Genomic DNA, 18725 nt, shown 5'->3' with positions numbered 1-18725 from the left:
TCCTTTAGTGTCGGCAGTATCAAACTGACGTTAGCACTTCACAAATGTATAATACTAGTAGTACGTTCAAAGGTAAGACTAGGACAAGAACTTTCCAGTGAAGTACTCTCAAACACAACTTGTATCAAAATCTCCTATAAATACATCATATTTAACAAAAGGTAGCAAAATCAATCAAGTATAAATAGAATCAACAAAGGGTCAAGATGGTTATGGGACAGAAGTTATAGAGATACAATGGTGTTTTGGAGTTAATTTCCACAACCCTCATGCTAAACATTCTAACATACACAGAAAACTTATTACAACACATGCCACATACATGTTATAATCATGTCATGCAGCCTATCAAGAGCTGAACATAAGTATCTTTCTGGTATTCAAATAAGTATACATCAAACGTCGACATAGGTAGTTTCTGTAGGAAGTCATGACTGTAGAAATGTTAAGACTGAATGTGTATTTCTTTACTTGATGTTTACATAGAAACAAGATAGCTTGTTAATGAAAGTAAATGTTGAAGGGGTATGTTGGATGTTCTACATTGAGATGTTGATTTTCCCTCATCCTCCACTACCTAGTCTACCTCTGTCACCACTTCCTTTATGGAGTTGGAACTTCCTGTTTGACCACAGTGGTGTTTCCTGTTCACTTCCTGGACAGCAGCTGGTTCTCCAGGTCCCCAAGGCGTGTCGTCATGGCAGCCAGTAGTGACAGTTAAGGAAATATATCGTATTCATAAACTTACAAGCAAGGACCAGCTCTGCTAAAGTAAAACAGGCCTAGCATCTCTGATACAGTAAAACAGGCCTACCAGCTCTGCTACAGTAAAAAATACCTACCTGCTCGGATACAGTAAAACAGGCCTACCAGCTCCACTGCAGTAAAACAAGACCCCCCAAGCTATGCTATAGTAAAGAAGGGTGCCCCTCAGCTAGTTGTACAAGATTACTCTTTTATTTGTGTGAAGAAACTGTTAACTGTGCTTTACCGTTACCCTTTTGCCCGAAACCCTTTTGGGTTCCCATGTTAAAAGGTGTCTATTTGTTTGTGAGGCATGCAAAGGCTTCCCCCTGTGAGGCTTTTATCTTGGGATGTTTCTATCATTAGGGTTTTTATTTGGAAGGATATGTTTCTGTGTCAGCTGCTCCATTGAGCTCATTGTGGCCTGCTGGAACTCCACCAAGCTCTCACAGGCACATGGGTCCTTTACCTCGATCTCACCCTGACTCTCCGCTGGGGAGAGGGGAAGTGGGAGAAGGAGTTTCCTCGTATTAGTGAGAGGAGAGAGAGCTTCATTAAGATAAATAATAATATACGTTGTATTGCCAGAACTTGTCAGCAGATGGCAGCAAACAACAAGCCGGCTTGGGAAAAGTTCAACAGACCTGGAATAATAATGTTGCTTCACTGTGACTCTCTACTGTGCTACATTCTTGTTTCTAATCTAGTTTCTACTGTACTCTGTTCTGTTCTCCTGTACTGTACTCTCGTTTCATCTGCACAGAAGTTCACTCTGATCTACTTTTATGCATATTCTACTGCACTCTAATGTTTACTGTACTCTAGTCCACTCTAATCGACTGTAATCTATTAGCCCGTCTGCTGTTCTCCGCTGACCTGGGCAGACGTTGAGTTTGAGGTTTTCTGCAATGGTGTTGATGGCGGAGAAGTCCGTGGTGTAGTAGAAATATTTCTCCACGGGATCCGAGGCAATCTCACGAAGCTCATCCTCCACCGCCTTGCCTACACCCACCGCATACATGGTGAGACCTGCACACACACAAATATGCAGATGCAAAAGCAATAGGATGAAAAGGCATTTAGATGGGTTTAAGTTAAGCATAAGTTTGAACGACGAGATAGAATGCTGTCAGTAGAATGCGCGTCATATTTAAAAGGCCACCAGAGGGCTTCCAACTCAAGTAAAATTCAATAAAATAAAAATATAAGATACTAGATAATAGTAAAAATAAGCTGGCAATAAATAAAAACAATTGCTATCTCAAAATGTACAATGTGTAGTCAAAATGTTTTTCACAGTTACAGGAAAGTGTAAATGTTAGACTAATAGGCCTCCTTTCAGTAGAGTGCATGTCAGGTCTAGTGTGGGCCACTAGGTGGCGCCTTTACCAGCCTCCTTGGTCAGCTTGGCCCACTCAGTGATGTCGTCCTGGGAGCGTCCGTCGGTGAACACCAAGCCAATGCGAGGGATGTTCCTGGCAGCCGGCCGAGCCCCCTCTGCCTCAGAGAAACTGTTCTCCAGCATGTGCTTGAGAGCCAGACCCGTCATGGTGCCCTTTTCCATGTAATCTACCTGTTGTAAATATAATATTAATATTGTGAATATATTGGCTGGTGATAGTGCCATTCTGCATGTACTCTACCCCTTGAAAATATATCCAGTATCTATCTATGTTATTTCATTCTAAACGTGGCCCTTGGCCTTATAGTCTTTCATGTTGATATTTTTATTGTTATAAATGCACTATGGAGACCTTTTACTATTACTAATATATTACGGTTGTCTGTGTGTAAGTGTGTGTGTGTGTGTGTGTGTGTGTGTGTGTGTGTGTGTGTGTGTGTGTGTGTGTGTGTGTGTGTGTGTGTGTGTGTGTGTGTGTGTGTGTGTGTGTGTGTGTGTGTGTGTGTGTGTGTGTGTGTGTCTGTGTACCTTCATGACAGCAGCTTTGATGTCCTCTGCGGTGTGGTACATGTTGAGGGGGAACTCTGTCCGGACGCGGCTGGAGTACTGGACCAGACCCACCCGGGTTCCCTGGGCAGACACGTCTAGGGAATCCACCACCTGGAAGCAGGTAGGGGTTAGACAGTGCAGAGACAGGTCATTGAGGAGCAGGTAGGGGTTAGACAGTGCAGAGACAGGTCACAGGTCATTAAGGAGCAGGTAGGGGTTAGACAGCAGAGAGACAGGTCATTAAGGAGCAGGTAGGGGTTAGACAGTACAGAGACAGGTCATTAAGGAGCAGGTAGGGGTTAGACAGCAGAGAGACAGGTCATTAAGGAGCAGGTAGGGGTTAGACAGTGCAGAGACAGGTCATTAAGGAGCAGGTAGGGGTTAGACAGCAGAGAGACAGGTCATTAAGGAGCAGGTAGGGGTTAGACAGTACAGAGACAGGTCATTAAGGAGCAGGTAGGGGTTAGACAGTACAGAGACAGGTCATTGAGGAGCAGGTAGGGGTTAGACAGTACAGAGACAGGTCATTAAGGAGCAGGTAGGGGTTAGACAGCAGAGAGACAGGTCATTAAGGAGCAGGTAGGGGTTAGACAGTACAGGGACAGGTCATTAAGGAGCAGGTAGGGGTTAGACAGTACAGAGACAGGTCATTAAGGAGCAGGTAGGGGTTAGACAGTACAGAGACAGGTCATTAAGGAGCAGGTAGGGGTTAGACAGTACAGAGACAGGTCATTAAGGAGCAGGTAGGGGTTAGACAGCAGAGAGACAGGTCATTAAGGAGCAGGTAGGGGTTAGACAGTGCAGAGACAGGTCATTAAGGAGCAGGTAGGGGTTAGACAGTGCAGAGACAGGTCATTAAGGAGCAGGTAGGGGTTAGACAGTACCGAGACAGTTCATTAAGGAGCAGGTAGGGGTTAGACAGTACCGAGACAGTTCATTAAGGAGCAGGTAGGGGGTAATGGTAGGCTGTGGACACCTTAGCCCCTAGAATATGTAACAATATTCTTCTATATAACATTACCAAGGAGGTCCCAATCATGTTAGGAGCTTCTACAACTAGATATCCCAGTTTAGTATAGTGAAATGTCTTTTCATTATATTGCTATATTATCATGTTATTGACATTATTAAATAGAAATCCCAAATCCTCTGACCTGGTTGACAAATTTCTTGACCAGCTCAAAGTTCTGGGGCCGAACACTCTTGGAGCCGTCGATAAGGAAGACCAGGTCGATGTTAGCCGACTTACAGGCTGCGAGAGGAGCATTTCATAAAGTACCAAGTATTAAGAGGATAAAGTGGAGATAATGTCAGAGTAGTTAATTGTATTAGTCATGAGTAATGAGTAGTAATAATGCTGCTACTACTATATAATTATATAGTTATAATTACGTAGTATTATTATTTATATAATTATATTTGTATCACTCTTTTCAAGGTACCCAAAGATACTAGTCATAGTCATAGAATACAAGAGAAAACACAAATGATTTGGGTTTAATTGGAGCGATGCGTACTTCCACAGCTCTTCCCGTTGTCCTGTAGCAACTGCCCCTCGGGGCAGATGCAGTAGAATGACCCTGGAGTGCTGACACACTGGAAGTCACAGCCATGTTCCACCGAATTACACAGGTCCATGTCTGCAACACAGCACAGGACAAGTTAAGAGATCCTAGGACAGGCTAAACCAAGGGAGGATATGCTACAACACGGTAGGGTGTGCTACAACATGCTAGGACATTGTGGAATGAGCTTGGAAGCACAAGTTGCTAGTATCGTCTAGGATATGCACTGTAACATGCTACCACATGCTAGGACATACTAGAAAACACAAAAATATGCCATAATCCACTAACATTTTAGAATATATTATACATTTTAAAATAATATATATTGAGATATTTAGATATGAATGTGTATGGATGGTTGTAATAAAGCTAGGTATTGTGACATGTCAGCAGCCTGGCAGTTAGTTTTAATTGTAAGACTTTGTCAGAGTGTTACTTGGGTCAAAGGTGTCCAAGCATTATTAAGTCTTCTGATTAAATTATTGTGATTCCGATAAAGCATTTCAGATGTTACTCTAATGTGTATGTGTTTGTTTATATATTGATATATGTATTGTGTGTATATGTAGTGTGTGTGTGTGTGTGTGTGTGTGTGTGTGTGTGTGTGTGTGTGTGTGTGTGTGTGTGTGTGTGTGTGTGTTGTTTGTAGATGTAGTGTGTGTGTGTGTGTGTGTGTGTGTGTGTGTGTGTGTGTGTGTGTGTGTGTGTGTGTGTGTGTGTGTGTGTGTGTGTGTGTGTGTGTGTGTGTGTGTGTGTGTGTGTGCCTGACTGACGTGTGCAGGTCTTCTTGTCTGCGTTGAGTGTATATCCTTTGTTGCAGTCGCAGGTGTAGACCCCCGGCGCACTGACACACACCTGCTCACACTCATGCTTCCCCTGCGCACACAGATCTATAGCTACACACACACACACACACACACACACACACACACACACACACACACACACACACACACACACACACACACACACACACACACACACACACACATAAGGACATAAACACACAGACATAATATATTTACACACATATACACACACACCAAACAAGAACATTTATCAACACACACAGACATACACAAACACATACACAAAAACACACACACACACACACAAACACACACACACAATTACACACAAACACACACAAACAGGTGACTACTACTATTCACTATGTGTCATTAGGGAACATGGGTGATCTCCTGAGATGCTTCCAGGTAGACTTTGGACATTGGGGTTCAAAACCAGAACCCCAGCCTATTCTGAGGGGTCTGCTTGTATCCCAGAGACAGGAGCTAGGTTGCAGACACCAGATAGCTAGGTAGCACTCAGGTATGTAGGTAACAATAAGCTAGGTTGGAGCGAGCTAGCTAAAAGCGAGCTAGCGGATAGCTTGGTAGCAGAGCTCTAGGTAGCAGATAGCTAAGTATTAGAGAGTTACCAGATAGGAGGCTCGTAGTGTCAGCAGCCGGGCAGAGAGTTACTTGTGTCGTAAGGCGTCCAACCGTTTGTAAATCTTCTGATTAACTGAATGTGATTCCGTGGTTTCAAATGCTACTCCTATGTGTATTTGTAAATAAATAAATGTATATATTTATGTGTGTGTGTGTGTGTGTGTGTGTGTGTGTGTGTGTGTGTGTGTGTGTGTGTGTGTGTGTGTGTGTGTGTGTGTGTGTGTGTGTGTGTGTGTGTGTGTGTGTGTGTGTGCCCGTGTGTGTGTGTGTGTGTGTGTGTGTGTGTGTGTGTGTGTGTGTGTGTGTGTGTGTGTGTGTGTGTGTGTGTGTCTGTGTCTGTGTCTGTGTCTGTGTCTGTGTCTGTGTGTGTGTGTGTGTGTGTGTGTGTGTGTGTGTGTGTGTGTGTGTGTGTGTGTGTGTGTGCCTGACTGACGTGTGCAGGTCTTCTTGTCTGCGTTGAGTGTGTATCCTTTGTTGCAGTCGCAGGTGTAGACCCCCGGCGCACTGACACACACCTGCTCACACTCATGCTTCCCCTGCGCACACAGATCTATAGCTACACACACACACACACACACACACACACACACACACACACACACACACACACACACACACACACACACACACACACACACACACACATACACACACACACACACACACACACACACACACACACACACAAGCAGATACATATATATTTACACACACACACACACACACACACACACACACACACACACACAAGAACATATATATACACACATACATACATACATACACACATACACATAAACAAACACAAACACAATTATAACATTAATATGATCTATACCATGTAACATATTAAATCATGTTAAAAGCATATAAGTCCCAAGTCTGTAGGAACACATGCATGTTTGTGTGCGCACATGTAGCAGCATGCCAGTTAGCATCTGTGTAACGCAATGTATCTGTGATGAAACAAGTTTGTTTGTGTTTTTTTGCATTCGATACACACTTACAAACATACAAACAGGCAAAGCAATATTTCAGAGTCTACAGATAAACATACATGGATTAATACAAGGAAACAACGAGCAGTGGTAAATCACATAAAGCATTGAAATAAAAACATCTTTAATAATGTAAAAGGAATTTCAAAGGACTGTTGGCGTTTAATAGCCTGATAGCGCAATTAAATGTGTGTGTGGGTGTGAGTGCGTGTGTGGGTGTGTGTTTGTTTGTGTGCACCACTGTGTATCCATGTGTGTTTAAATGAGGGTCTGTGTTCCTCTTGGAAGTTGTGAAGCAGATGTTTGAGCAGCTGGAAAACCCAACATTCCTCCATACTCTCTCCTCCAGGGACGCCCTGTGGTATCTGGGTCAACCAGACCTCCTACTGGGGCTGAGCAGGTCGTAAACCCATCGCCGGTAGACTACGTATCTACCTGGTGACCAACTGGTGTCTACCTGATGTAGAGCCTACTTACCCTACAAGTCTACCTGTATCTACCTGGTGTGGGGCCTACTTACCCTACAAGTATACCTGTATCTACCTGGTGTGGGGCCTACTTACCCTACAAGTATACCTGTATCTACCTGGTGTGGGGCCTACTTACTCCACAAGTCTACCTGTATCTACCTGGTGTAGGGCCTACTTACCCTCAAGTCTACCTGTATCTACCTGGTGTAGAGCCTACTTACCCTACAAGTCTACCTGTATCTACCTGGTGTGGGGCCTACTTACCCTACAAGTCTACCTGGTGTGGGGCCTACTTACCCTCAAGTCTACCTGTATCTACCTGGTGTGGGGCCTACTTACCCTCAGGTCTACCTGTATCCACCTGGTGTGGGGCCTACTTACCCTCAGGTCTACCTGTATCCACCTGGTGTGGGGCCTACTTACCCTCAGGTCTACCTGTATCTACCTGGTGTGGGGCCTACTTACCCTCAAGTCTACCTGTATCTACCTGGTGTGGGGCCTACTTACCCTCAGGTCTACCTGTATCTACCTGGAACAGGGGGTGTCTCTACCTGTATTTACTTGGAACATGAAGACGTGTCTACCTGGTAAAGCAGACGTGACTAGCTGATCAGGTGTGTGTGGGGGGGTGATCTATCCCTTTCTACCTGGGACATGGGGCGTGTCTACCTGCTTCAGAGTGTGCACACCTGTTGGATGAGGTTTTTCTTTTACCATGTTTGTACATGCTGTGTGTTTGTGAGTGTGTGTGTGTGTGTGTGTGTGTGTGTGTGTGTGTGTGTGTGTGTGTGTGTGTGTGTGTGTGTGTGTGTGTGTGTGTGTGTGTGTGTGTGTGTGTGTTTCTGTGTGAATGTGTGGTTGTGTGTGCGCAAGTGTGTTGTGTGTAACTTACGCTGGCATTTCTTGCCATCGTCATGGAGATGGTATCCAAGGTTACACTTGCAGTGGTACCCGTTAAGAATGCTCACACACTGGTGGTCACAGCTGTGGTTCCCGAAGGAGCAGTAATCGATCACTGGGAGGGACAGGACACAGGGGAAACCCTTTAACATTCCACAACACCTTAACCTTGCTTTAAAAACCACTTTTACTGGGGAAAAATGGATGTTGTTGTGTGTGCATGTGTGGGTGAGGGGGGGGGGGGGGGGGCTTAGCATGTGTGTACTCACTGGTGCAGGTCTTCTTGTCTTCTGCGTTAAGTGTGTATCCTTTGTTGCAGTCACAGGTGAAGGAGCCAGGAGAGCTGATACACACCTGCTCACAGTCATGTTTCCCCTGCGCACATAGATCTATAGCTGCAGACACAAACACACAGACACACACACACACACACATGCACACTGGTCTTAGGGATGTGCTGGTGTGTATACACAGAACAGCTGTCATATTTCCTGTATTTTGTAACTCTGGTTGGAGTGTCTGTGTGTGTGTGTGTGTGTGTGTATGCGTGTGTGTGTTACCTGAGCAGGTCTTGCCATCTGTGTTCAGTGTGTAGCCGGGCAGACAGAGGCAGTGGTAGGAGCCTGGAGAACTCTCACATATGTGTTCACAGCCGTGGTCAGACTCTACACACATATCTAGGCCTGAAGCACACACAAACCATCATTAGCATCCCTACCATCATCATCACTCTCACTACCATCACCAACATCACCACATTCAGCGGCAGCGCCATCACTATCATCCTCAACATCAACACCGTCACTTCCATCCTCACCATCCCTACCATTATCACCACCATACCATCATCATCACCATCACTGACATCATCATCATCATCATCACCATGGCGAGTCGACTACCATTGTAACCCAATGAATCCATTTTAATGTAACCCAACAAAGTTATGGTGAGGTTTCATATGCATCGATAGTTTCATCAGCCTAGTTCATGTAGTCTTGTTAATCTTGTTTGTATGTTCACTTTTGCAGAGACTAAACGATACATATATGTTTAAAAATAATAATAATATTCCACTGCTGCTTCTATTGGCCCAAATGAAGTTCATGAAAAATATTAAAAGAAATTGTTCCATTTCATCTCTATAACTATTGTTAGGCCCAATCCCATTTCTACCTCTTCCCCTTACCCCTTCAAAACAAGGGGGAGGGGTAAGGGGAAGGGGTAAGGGGTAGAAATGGGATTGGGCCTTAAAGTGTGTGCTTTACCACACAGCTTGTCCTGGAACTGGAGTCCGAACTGGTGGATGAGGTCGAAGGACTCCACCAGGAACACGTGGTCTTCAAACGGCGGGGACGCCATGGCCCTGAGTGATGTCATGTCTGCTCTGGCCACGCCCACGGCGTAGATCTCCATGCCCTTCTCCCGAGCCTCGGCGGCCACCTCCGCCACGCGGTCCTGGGGCCGTCCGTCCGTCACGATCACCGCCACGTTGGGCACCTGGGGAGCAAAACCACCGAGGTACTGGGAGGCTCTGGGACTCCTTTGGTAGGACCCACCCAGGACCAGACCCTAGCCCGCCCTGAAGGGACTTGGACTTGCACTTGCAGATTTCACCACAAATATTATGTATGTCTCAAATAATTGCTTATTATGGACTATATTTTATGTAAACAAAGGACAAATTGTTTCTGAAATAGCCAGCAGGCATAACAATCCAACCACCACTACAACCATCACTGTTGGTGATATAACAAAAGTAAATAGGCCTGGAACAATCAAAGCATACAAAGTGCTGCACAACCTTTTTTCTAAAAGGAAAGATTTCTAAAATGCGACTGTACATGTTCATTCAGTTGTCAGGTGTCATGATTAGGCACCTTGGGCCGGTCCCCTGCCTCAGGGGTGAAGGCTACATCCATGGTGTACTTGATGGCCAGGCCGGTCATGGTGCCCTGGGCCAGAGGAATGATCTCGTTGATGCCCTTCACCATGGCCTCCGTCGTGAAGTGGGTCTTCAGGGAGAACTCATTGAGGACCTGCAAGAGAAAAACGTCTGATTCGAGGTTTCTAATAGGAGCACGCTGTTGAGTGTTTCGGTGTCAGAGCTCGACTCATCTCAGAGCTATTGCCAAAGCTCTCAAAGATCACAGTTCCAGTCTCAAATGGCTTCCCATGCCACATTATTCAACGGCGCCCCCTAATGCTTACCCCTCTGAAAGGACCAGGAACAACTCCTCAACCCCAATGGGGAGAAAACCTAGAGAGGAAACCCAGGCTGTCGGAGACCCACCTGGCTGGAGTACTGGATGACCCCGACCCGAGTGGCGTCGGCCCCGATGTCCAGCGTGTCCAGGATGTCGATCATGAACTTCCTCATGGTCTCAAACTCGTGAGGACGAACGCTGCGAGAGCTGTCGATGATGAAGACCAGGTCCACCGGGCCGGACTTACACTTCTGCTCTGGAGCTGTGCACGCACATACACACACCAGGGAATTAATAGAGTTAAAGATACGGGCACAATATGTAGTTCTAATTTTAATATTATTTATTTAATTATCCTCATGGGTAAATTCATTGTCTGCATTTAACCATCTTCGGCCCCAAGCATTTCATTACAATTTAGTAGTATCAGGTATCGTCCGTTTATCCCGTTCATTCCAGCTGAACTCATTTCTCCTCTAACTCATCTTCACTCATCTCGACTCACCTCAACTAACCATAAGTTAACCTAAGTTTTCTCATCCTGCCTTAACTCATCTTGTGTTAAAGACATGGGCCTGGAACAGCGTGTGTGTGGGTGGGTGTCCACGCAGAGTTGGGCTTTTCCACTCTTGCTTCCTCGGTGACTGAAGCAGCTACTGTGTACTGAGCAGGATATCAGTGAGTCCCCAGAGTCCACCCCAGGCCTGGGAACACGGCAGCTGTTCCTGCCGATAGCCCTGGCGCTCCTCTGCTGCCCAGGGACTCACATCAAACAACACTACAGCAACATATTTATACACTGTCCCCTTATCTCACTCTACATCGATCTTGCTCTCTCTCACCCACTCCCTTCATCCTCTCTCTTGCTCTCTCTTTCTATCGCTCTCACTCTTTCTGACAACCCCTTTCCGCCCCCTCTCTTGACCCCCCCCCCCCCACACACACACACACACCCACCTTCTCACTCTCTCTCTCTCACCTGTTTTTGGCCTGGCATTGGTGAGGGCGATCAGGGAGAGAAGAATGGACACACAGAGACGCGTCATCTTCCTCTTCTTTGCGATGATCTGAGAGACGATGGCAGAGAGGAAGAGGAGGAGGAAAGGGAGAAGGAGGAGAGAAAGAGGAGAAGTTTCAACAATCTACTAAAGTAACTCTTTACAGTGTGTCCACAAACCACACACATGGTTACAGTGTGTGTGTTTGATTGTGTTTGTGTGTGTGTGTGTGTGTGTGTGTGTGGTCTGACATGTCAAAAAACACAACGCCATAAAGACACAACCTCGCTTTGAGTGTCTCAAGATGTTTGGATGAGCTGTGTGTGTGTGTGTGTGCCTGTGTGTGTTTGTGTGTGTTTTCAGGCAGGCAATATGAAAGGTGTCCCTCATGCCGGGGTCCTGAGGGAGCGGTATCTTTGACTCAGTATCCTGCATTCTAAAACAATTCGGCAACTGCTCCCATATTAATTCTCTCGCTCTTTCTTTCTGTCTCTCTGTCTTCCTGTCACACACACACACACACACGCTACAATAAAATACAATCCTGATCATGCACATGCCTTTCCCCCTCACTAGTGATAGATCTCGGTTGTCTGGATGTCTAGTCGCGTCTGGGGAAGAACCGGCCAACATCCCTGCCTGGTAAGCTTACTTTCCCACATCAATAGAATCAAGATGTGTGGATGAGATGTGTGTTGAGTTTGTGTGTGTATATAAGTTGTATTTTTTGCTATTCTCAATCAATCTATTCTGTCTAAAGCTATACACACGCCAATATTTCTGATTTACTCTATATCTATTTTCATAAGTTCACTAGGTTTTTCATGCTGTACTTTTAAATTAATAATGTTATATTTATTAGGAGTTACAGGGGAACAGTTCTAGGCTTTATATTTTTGGGGATATTGAGTTTGAATTGCAGCAGAAAGTTACTAAATTCAATTCCCACCAATCTTCTTGTGAAAGTCAATCGTCTCCCTAAATGTAATCAGTTACCTTAATCCGCAGATCTATCTGTAAAAAAACTGGAACAAACTTTATTGATCATCAAGTGGCCAGTGTGTTTGGCTCCCAGCATCATGATATTCAAATAATTATTAAGTATACCTAATGTTGAAGCTTGACTAAAGAAATGGCTCTCTCAGGTTTTTCCTGCTTGGGTTCTGATGATGAGTGTTTTTACTTCCGGCGGCCCAAAAAAAAAAAGGATGTTTCCTCGACTTGGAATAACCAACCAACTACACAACGTCTCATTATGTTTCAAATACTTGATGCTGATACTAACTTTTATTTTTAAAAAAAAGAAGACTTATTTCCATGTTATTTAACGTGTGTTGGTGTGTGTGTGTGTGTGCTCTCAGTAGGAGACAGGAAGGAGATGAGGGGCTGCTAGTGTTTAACTACAGCAAGACTGAGAAGCCTTTGTAAGCTTTACACACACACACACACACACACACACACACACACACACACACACACACACACACACACACACACACACACACACACACACACACACACACACACACACACACACACACACACACACACACACACACACACACACACACACACACACACACACACACACACACACACCCTATAATAGTAGATTGGACTATTCAACTCAGTAGCAGGCCCCTCCCCCAGACAGGAAGAGGAAGTGGATTAAGGAGCAGAAGGGTTAAGGGGGCATCTTGCTCAAACTACAGGTAACCTGCAGAGATCTTTGATTGTTTTTTTGTTTTGTTTTGTCTTGTTTTTGTTTTATTTATTTCTTATTGCTTATGTTTATTTTTTTATTTTTTTATTTTTTTCCACAATGTCTTGTTTTTTAAAAAAATTATGATGACTATATGCTCTGTAAGGTGACCTTGGGTGTCTTGAAAGGCGCCTCTAAATTAAATGTATTATTATTATTATTATTATCTGGGTTGGAACGCAGAACCTTTCGACGGAATCTTTGACCATGTGGTAAACAACGTTCGAGCCGCTTCTCCTCAGAGAGAACATAAAGAGAGTCCCCATATGCATTTGTTTATCCGTCCCCTCAGCCCTAGAACGGTTCCACAGCATTGGTTCCACAACAGGAAGTAGGAAGGCATGTCGGCAGGGGATTGAAGGTACGAGGGAGTGAAGACACAGCTGCTGGTCTGAAGCCAACCTTCTACCCCCTCCACCTGACTAGCTGTGATAAAAAACAGATTATACAACGGGGGACCTAAATCCAGCGATCTGATTGGTTCCCAACTGTTGTATAATGAGCATATACATAACTGCTATGACGCCCGATCATTTTGTGAAAGTTTGCATATCACTCCGCGCCTGGAAGTAGAAACAGTTACAAAGTAAAACATGTGTTGGATGATGGAGAGGGTGTAAATGTTGTTACTCCGGGAGTGAGCAAGGCGATGGAGAGACTAACGAAAGCTTAGGCACACGGCGAGTGAACTGCTCCATAGGATAAATTGCCGGCGAACCGCTCTATCGGAGCCTTCTCTCGGAGGGACGCTAAAGTGTGTTGCATAGCGACCGTCGATGCATAGCGGCAGCCAGGAGGGACTACTTTTTTGTATTCTTTAACAAAACGGCTACTTTGACTTTCTTTGTTTCTTTTTAAATGTAGTGTGTCTATGACTTTCGTTTCGCCATAACAGTAACCGTTGTATAAAAGCAATAGATCACTTCAGTCAGTGGCATGTGCTCATTATACCACTGTGAAGGGGGTCGCCGGCCCTCCGCTGCGCGTCGGGGCCGGACAACGCCCCTTAACAGTGGTATAATGAGCACATACCACAGCCTGGCGTGATCTATTGCTTAACTGTAGCTGTGATAAAGGACAGACTGTAGCAGTGATGAAAGATACGGTAGATGTTATGAAGGACTGACTAGCAGTGATGAAGGACAGAATGTTACTGTGATAAAAAATATACTTGCTGGAATAAAGGAAAGACTGTAGCTGTGCTAAACTACAAACTGTCCTTTAGACAGAAAGAAACGGTGAACACTGATAACTAATATATTTATATATTTTCATAAAGAAATCAAATTGGTTGCCGAGATTTAGGTTTTAATAGAGCCTCGTCATTCAAGTTGAATTAAGAACTTTATCGCAGGAGAGTTTAAACCGAGGGTCAATATTGCGAAAAGCTTCGCTTTCTCTTTTTTCTTTCTTTCTCCCCAGTGAGAACAGTGTCTGGTCTGTGAGCAGGAGCCGTCGTTTGATAGCATACACAGACCTTCTTATTGAATTCTGCTGTTTGCTTTAAACCAGATACATCACTCTCCACTTCTGATGCCTTCAGCAGATGCTGCAGAGGCCGAGGGACATGAACTATCAACATTGCTACTGCAACTGCCCCATGTACAGCTGTGTGTGTTACATGGTTGAGCTACAGTACAGAATATACTGTGAGGTTACATGGTTTAACTAGAGTACGTAAGGTAGCTACTGTGTGGGTAGATGGTTGAGCTTCCAGTCAATCAGCTGATTGGCTGGAAGGCTGTCAATCACAAAGCAGTGTGTTAGGATAGGATGAGGTAAACTAAAAGGCCAGCCTCTCCTCTTATCTGCTGTTGACAAAAGAACCGGTGTGGGAAACACTGACCGTGGGAGCAGGTGACTATCTCTGACACACACACACACACACACACACATGCACACACACACACCCACACACACACACACACACACACACACACACACACACACACACACACACACACACACACACACACACACACACACACACACACACACACACACACACACACACACACACACGTATACAGCATATTGGGTTTGGTCGTCTTCTCTTCACCAGATGTCAGAAGGTAGACAAGCTGAGCTCACCTTAAAGCTTCTCTTGATTAGTTTGATAAATCGATCGATTAGTCAGATAGATATTGTGTATGGTGAGGACCTAGAGCATCAACAGGGGAGCAAGTTGAATTCTTTCTTTTCTACTTGTCGTTCTTCTCCTCTGAGACAGAAGCGTCAGATGACAGTGTGACGTCAGGTGAGCTTCCAAACACTTAAGTTCGAAAATAATTTAAATTCAATTGTTTAAATTCAGATTTGAGAAATTGGTTTCTGATTTTGAAAATATATGTAGATTCTGTTCTTAAAAACAATTCAATGGTTTAAAAATGAAGGAATCCGATTTTTGTAAAACATGATATTAAAAGTGTTTTTTTACTTTTTAACAAAGGGTTAGGGTTAGTTTTTTTTTTTTTTTTTAATCGTTTCAGATAGGCTATAAGGTTTTTCAAGGTTTTTCAAAAGTTGTTCAAGTTTTTTAGAACTATTTTAAAGGTTTAAATGCAGGTCTAAACTCTAGACAAGGTCTAAACCCTAGGGCAAGACTAAATGTTAGTCCTGATCTTTACCCAAACCAGGTGCATGTCAGCAGTGACCCCTTGGGTGAGGGATGGAAGAGTTCTGCCTTCCAGACGGTGAGGAAGGTCAGTGATTATGAGCTTTGGTTATCAGTACTTGACGATGTCATCATGTAGAGATATGATAGGATGCTGAAGGATGGAGATAGAGAGAGAGGTTGGGGGGGGGGGGTGGGGGTAGAGTAGAGGAGATGAGTGGAGGAGAGCGGGAGAGATAGGAGAGTAGAAGAGAAAAGAGGAGATGAGTGGTGAGGAGAGGGCGAGGAGACGATACGAGAGATGGGAGGAGAAGAGAAGTGCAGGAGGTGATGGAGGGATAGGAGGAGGAAGAATATAAAGAGGAGGGATAAGATGAGGGGGAATAGGATGAGAAGGGATATGAGGAGTACAAATAGAGGAAGGATGGATGGAAACAGGAGGGAAATTGGGTGGAGGATGAATAAATGGAGGAGAGGGATAGAAGGAGGAGGGATATAAGGAGGAGGAGGAGGAGGAGGGAGAGGTGGAGGAGGAGAAGGGGTAGAAAGAGGAGAAGGGATGTAAGGTGGAGGAGGAGGGAGAGGAGGAGAATGGATAGAAGGTGGAGGAGGAGGGAGAGGAGGAGGAGAGAGAGGAGGAGGAGAAGGGATAGAAGGTGGAGGAGGAGGGAGAGGAGGAGAAGGGATAGAAGGTGGAGGAGGAGGGAGAGAGAGGAGGAGGAGAGGAGGAGAAGGGATAGAAGGTGGAGGAGGAGGGAGAGGAGGAGAAGGGATAGAAGGTGGAGGAGGAGGAGGAGGAGGGATGGTGGTGGAGGTGACCTCTGTGTGGAGGACACTGCTCCTCTTGTTCAGCTGCTGTTGATTGAAACCAGATGTGACTCTTCTGGCTCTGCTACCGCCGGTCTGTCTACCTGTCTGCCTGTCTCTCTTTCTTATCTTATTGTCTGTCTATCCACCTATCTGCACGTCTACTACCTTAGCACCTGTATGTCTGTCTGCTTCTCTTACATAACTGATGTCCGTCTGTCTGCCCATTTGTCTCTCTGTCTGTCCCCATACCTTAGTGCCAGTCTCCTTGCTTTCTGTCTACCTGTCTGTCTGCACATATGTCTCTTAATTTTAGCTCCTGTCTGTCCGTCTCTCAAATTACCCGTCACTGTCCACTTCACCAGGCAATCACTGTGAACCCAAAACTCTCTCTCTCTCTCTCTCTCTCTCTCTCTCTCTCTCTCTCTCTCTCTCTCTCTCTCTCTCTCTCTCTCTCTCTCTCTCTCTCTCTCTCTCTCTCTCTCTCTCTCTCCCCCCCTCTCTCTCTAACTCCCTGCCCCGTCTGCCTCTCTCTAAGGGGTACTTGTATATAACGATATCTATTTATAGAATCACCCGTGAATACATTGCCTAATAAATAGAGGTCAGTCAGTATCAATCCAGCAGGAATTATAAAATGTCTAAAGGATTAAAGAGCGATTTTCAGACCACAGGCTCCATATAGGCTCCTTAGGCCTAATTGAGTCTCATGGCAGAATCAAACAAAACTCATTCAACTTTTGCCAGCCAACGTTGCCTATACGGGAAATGTCATGAAAATCATGACAACTAAGTTAAAACTCTTATTAAGGCTAATGTTTAATTTCAATACACATTAAATCTTACAATATCCAAATTATTCCACATACTATATTGATATTAAGTAGAGTAAATTTTGATTTTACTTTATTTACAAGAAGAACGAAGTGTTGATAAATGTAAACAAATGTAAACCAAGAAAAGGCCTCTCGTCAGTTTGTAAATCTGTGCATAAAAAGGGACAAAATAACCTATTATTCCATTGCCAATATAACAAATATATACTTTAATAATTACAGTAGGACTGCAGTAGAAACTAAGTCCAGCTCCCTACTGTCCCACCAGCATCGCAAAGGCATCACCGAGAAGAGGAGCCGATAGATGCACATCACCTCTACCCCTTCGGCTCCCCGGTCCCGTTCCACACCCTCACTCACCTGGGATCGGTGACCAATGGACCAGAAGCACCAAAGACGTCCGGGTGGGCCAGGTAGGCAGAATATGTTCAAAGTTGAACGTTTACTAGTTTTTGAAATTCCCGCAATCAATGTCCCGTCAAGAAAAGTTTCTTCAAAGTTTTAAATGTTATCCAAAACTTGTCTTAAGAAAATGTCTTCAGCGGTTAGTTAGGAATCAGCCGTAGGATGTGAAAACGTATGACTTTTTATGTCTCTCCGCGAGCCTGCTAGCGTCTCCAAGAATGACTCCGTGCAGAGATGGGGTGCAGGTATTAAAACGCTAGCATTATTTGGGAACGGGTCGACCCCTCCCCCGCTTTGAAACCCGAGAAACAGCGGGGAGTGAACAACACACCACTTGGAGATCAACTTGGAGAGAGCGCACGGATCTCACCGCAACCGCACGGTGCGCTTGAAGCCGGATTTCCCGTGCGTAATATGGGTATCGCACTTCGCTATAGCGTGTATAGTAAGACCACCAAAGAGACCGCGAGAATCTGTTGCTCATTATATAATGTGTGGCAAGAGCTGCGCTGCAGTTCTCTGCAAACCTTAGTCAGCAACAGTATAAGAGTAGATAAAACCTAATGTACATACTGTACAACCACTTGAGTTGTGTTGATTCCATATGTTCTTGCTACTGATTATTAGCAGTCAACCAGACAATTTCATCGAATTATTTCAGGTCCATTCTTACCAGAGCAATATTTCACACTATTAGACTCTCACAACCAAGAGAGAGCTCTAGATACCAGGTTGTGAATAGCTCTCTAAGTATCAGGTTAGAAAAAGAGCATTTTAAGGACCAGGTGAGAAAGAGCTTGTTAAGTATCAGGTTATAAAGTATTGAAGGACCAAGTTATGTAGAGCTCTGAGCACGAGGGTATAAAGAGCTGTGAGGACCAGGTTATAAAGAGCTGTAGGAGGTTATAAAGGTCCAAGTTATAAAGAGCTCTGAGAACCAGGATATGAAGAGCTCTAGGAGGTTATTAAGCACAAGGTTATAAAGAGCTTTAAGCACCAGGTTATAATTAT

At 44.7% G+C, this 18725-nt stretch overlaps 2 protein-coding genes across 6 annotated transcripts in view; one reads left to right on the top strand and one right to left on the bottom strand.

Annotated features, from left to right (window-relative positions):
* matn4 (matrilin 4) lies at positions 1–18087 on the bottom strand. Of its 4 annotated transcripts, none has more exons than XM_060069730.1 (17): positions 17658–18084; positions 11272–11344; positions 10379–10554; positions 9966–10124; positions 9354–9585; positions 8646–8768; positions 8355–8480; positions 8078–8200; positions 6151–6273; positions 5037–5159; positions 4213–4335; positions 3850–3947; positions 2675–2806; positions 2134–2317; positions 1621–1773; positions 1134–1236; positions 1–709 (listed from the first exon to the last, which is right to left on the bottom strand). In XM_060069730.1, the coding sequence occupies exons 2-17, from the start codon at positions 11336–11338 to the stop codon at positions 649–651; spliced, it is 2106 nt and encodes a 701-aa protein (XP_059925713.1). In that variant the 5' UTR covers positions 11339–11344; positions 17658–18084; the 3' UTR covers positions 1–648. The 4 variants fall into 4 exon arrangements, with proteins under 4 accessions (XP_059925713.1, XP_059925711.1, XP_059925714.1 ...); XM_060069728.1 differs by having other exon boundaries at positions 11272–11359; positions 17670–18080; XM_060069731.1 differs by lacking the exon at positions 5037–5159 and having other exon boundaries at positions 11272–11359; positions 17670–18081.
* The window catches only part of rbpjl (recombination signal binding protein for immunoglobulin kappa J region-like), a 17037-nt gene continuing 13228 nt past the window's right edge, over positions 14917–18725 (top strand). The window contains exons 1-3 of one of the 2 annotated variants that reach the window (XM_060069734.1): positions 14917–15309; positions 15689–15754; positions 17578–17722. In XM_060069734.1, coding sequence (XP_059925717.1) covers positions 15721–15754; positions 17578–17722 — 179 coding nt within the window. In that variant the 5' untranslated portion in view covers positions 14917–15309; positions 15689–15720. The remainder of the gene's footprint in view (positions 15310–15688; positions 15755–17577; positions 17723–18725) is intronic. The other variant, XM_060069733.1, reaches the window with a different exon arrangement.

This window comes from Gadus macrocephalus, chromosome 13, assembly GCF_031168955.1.
Source record: "Gadus macrocephalus chromosome 13, ASM3116895v1".
NCBI classification, from domain to species: Eukaryota; Metazoa; Chordata; class Actinopteri; order Gadiformes; family Gadidae; genus Gadus; species Gadus macrocephalus.
This window is presented reverse-complemented; position numbering and strand designations above follow the sequence as displayed.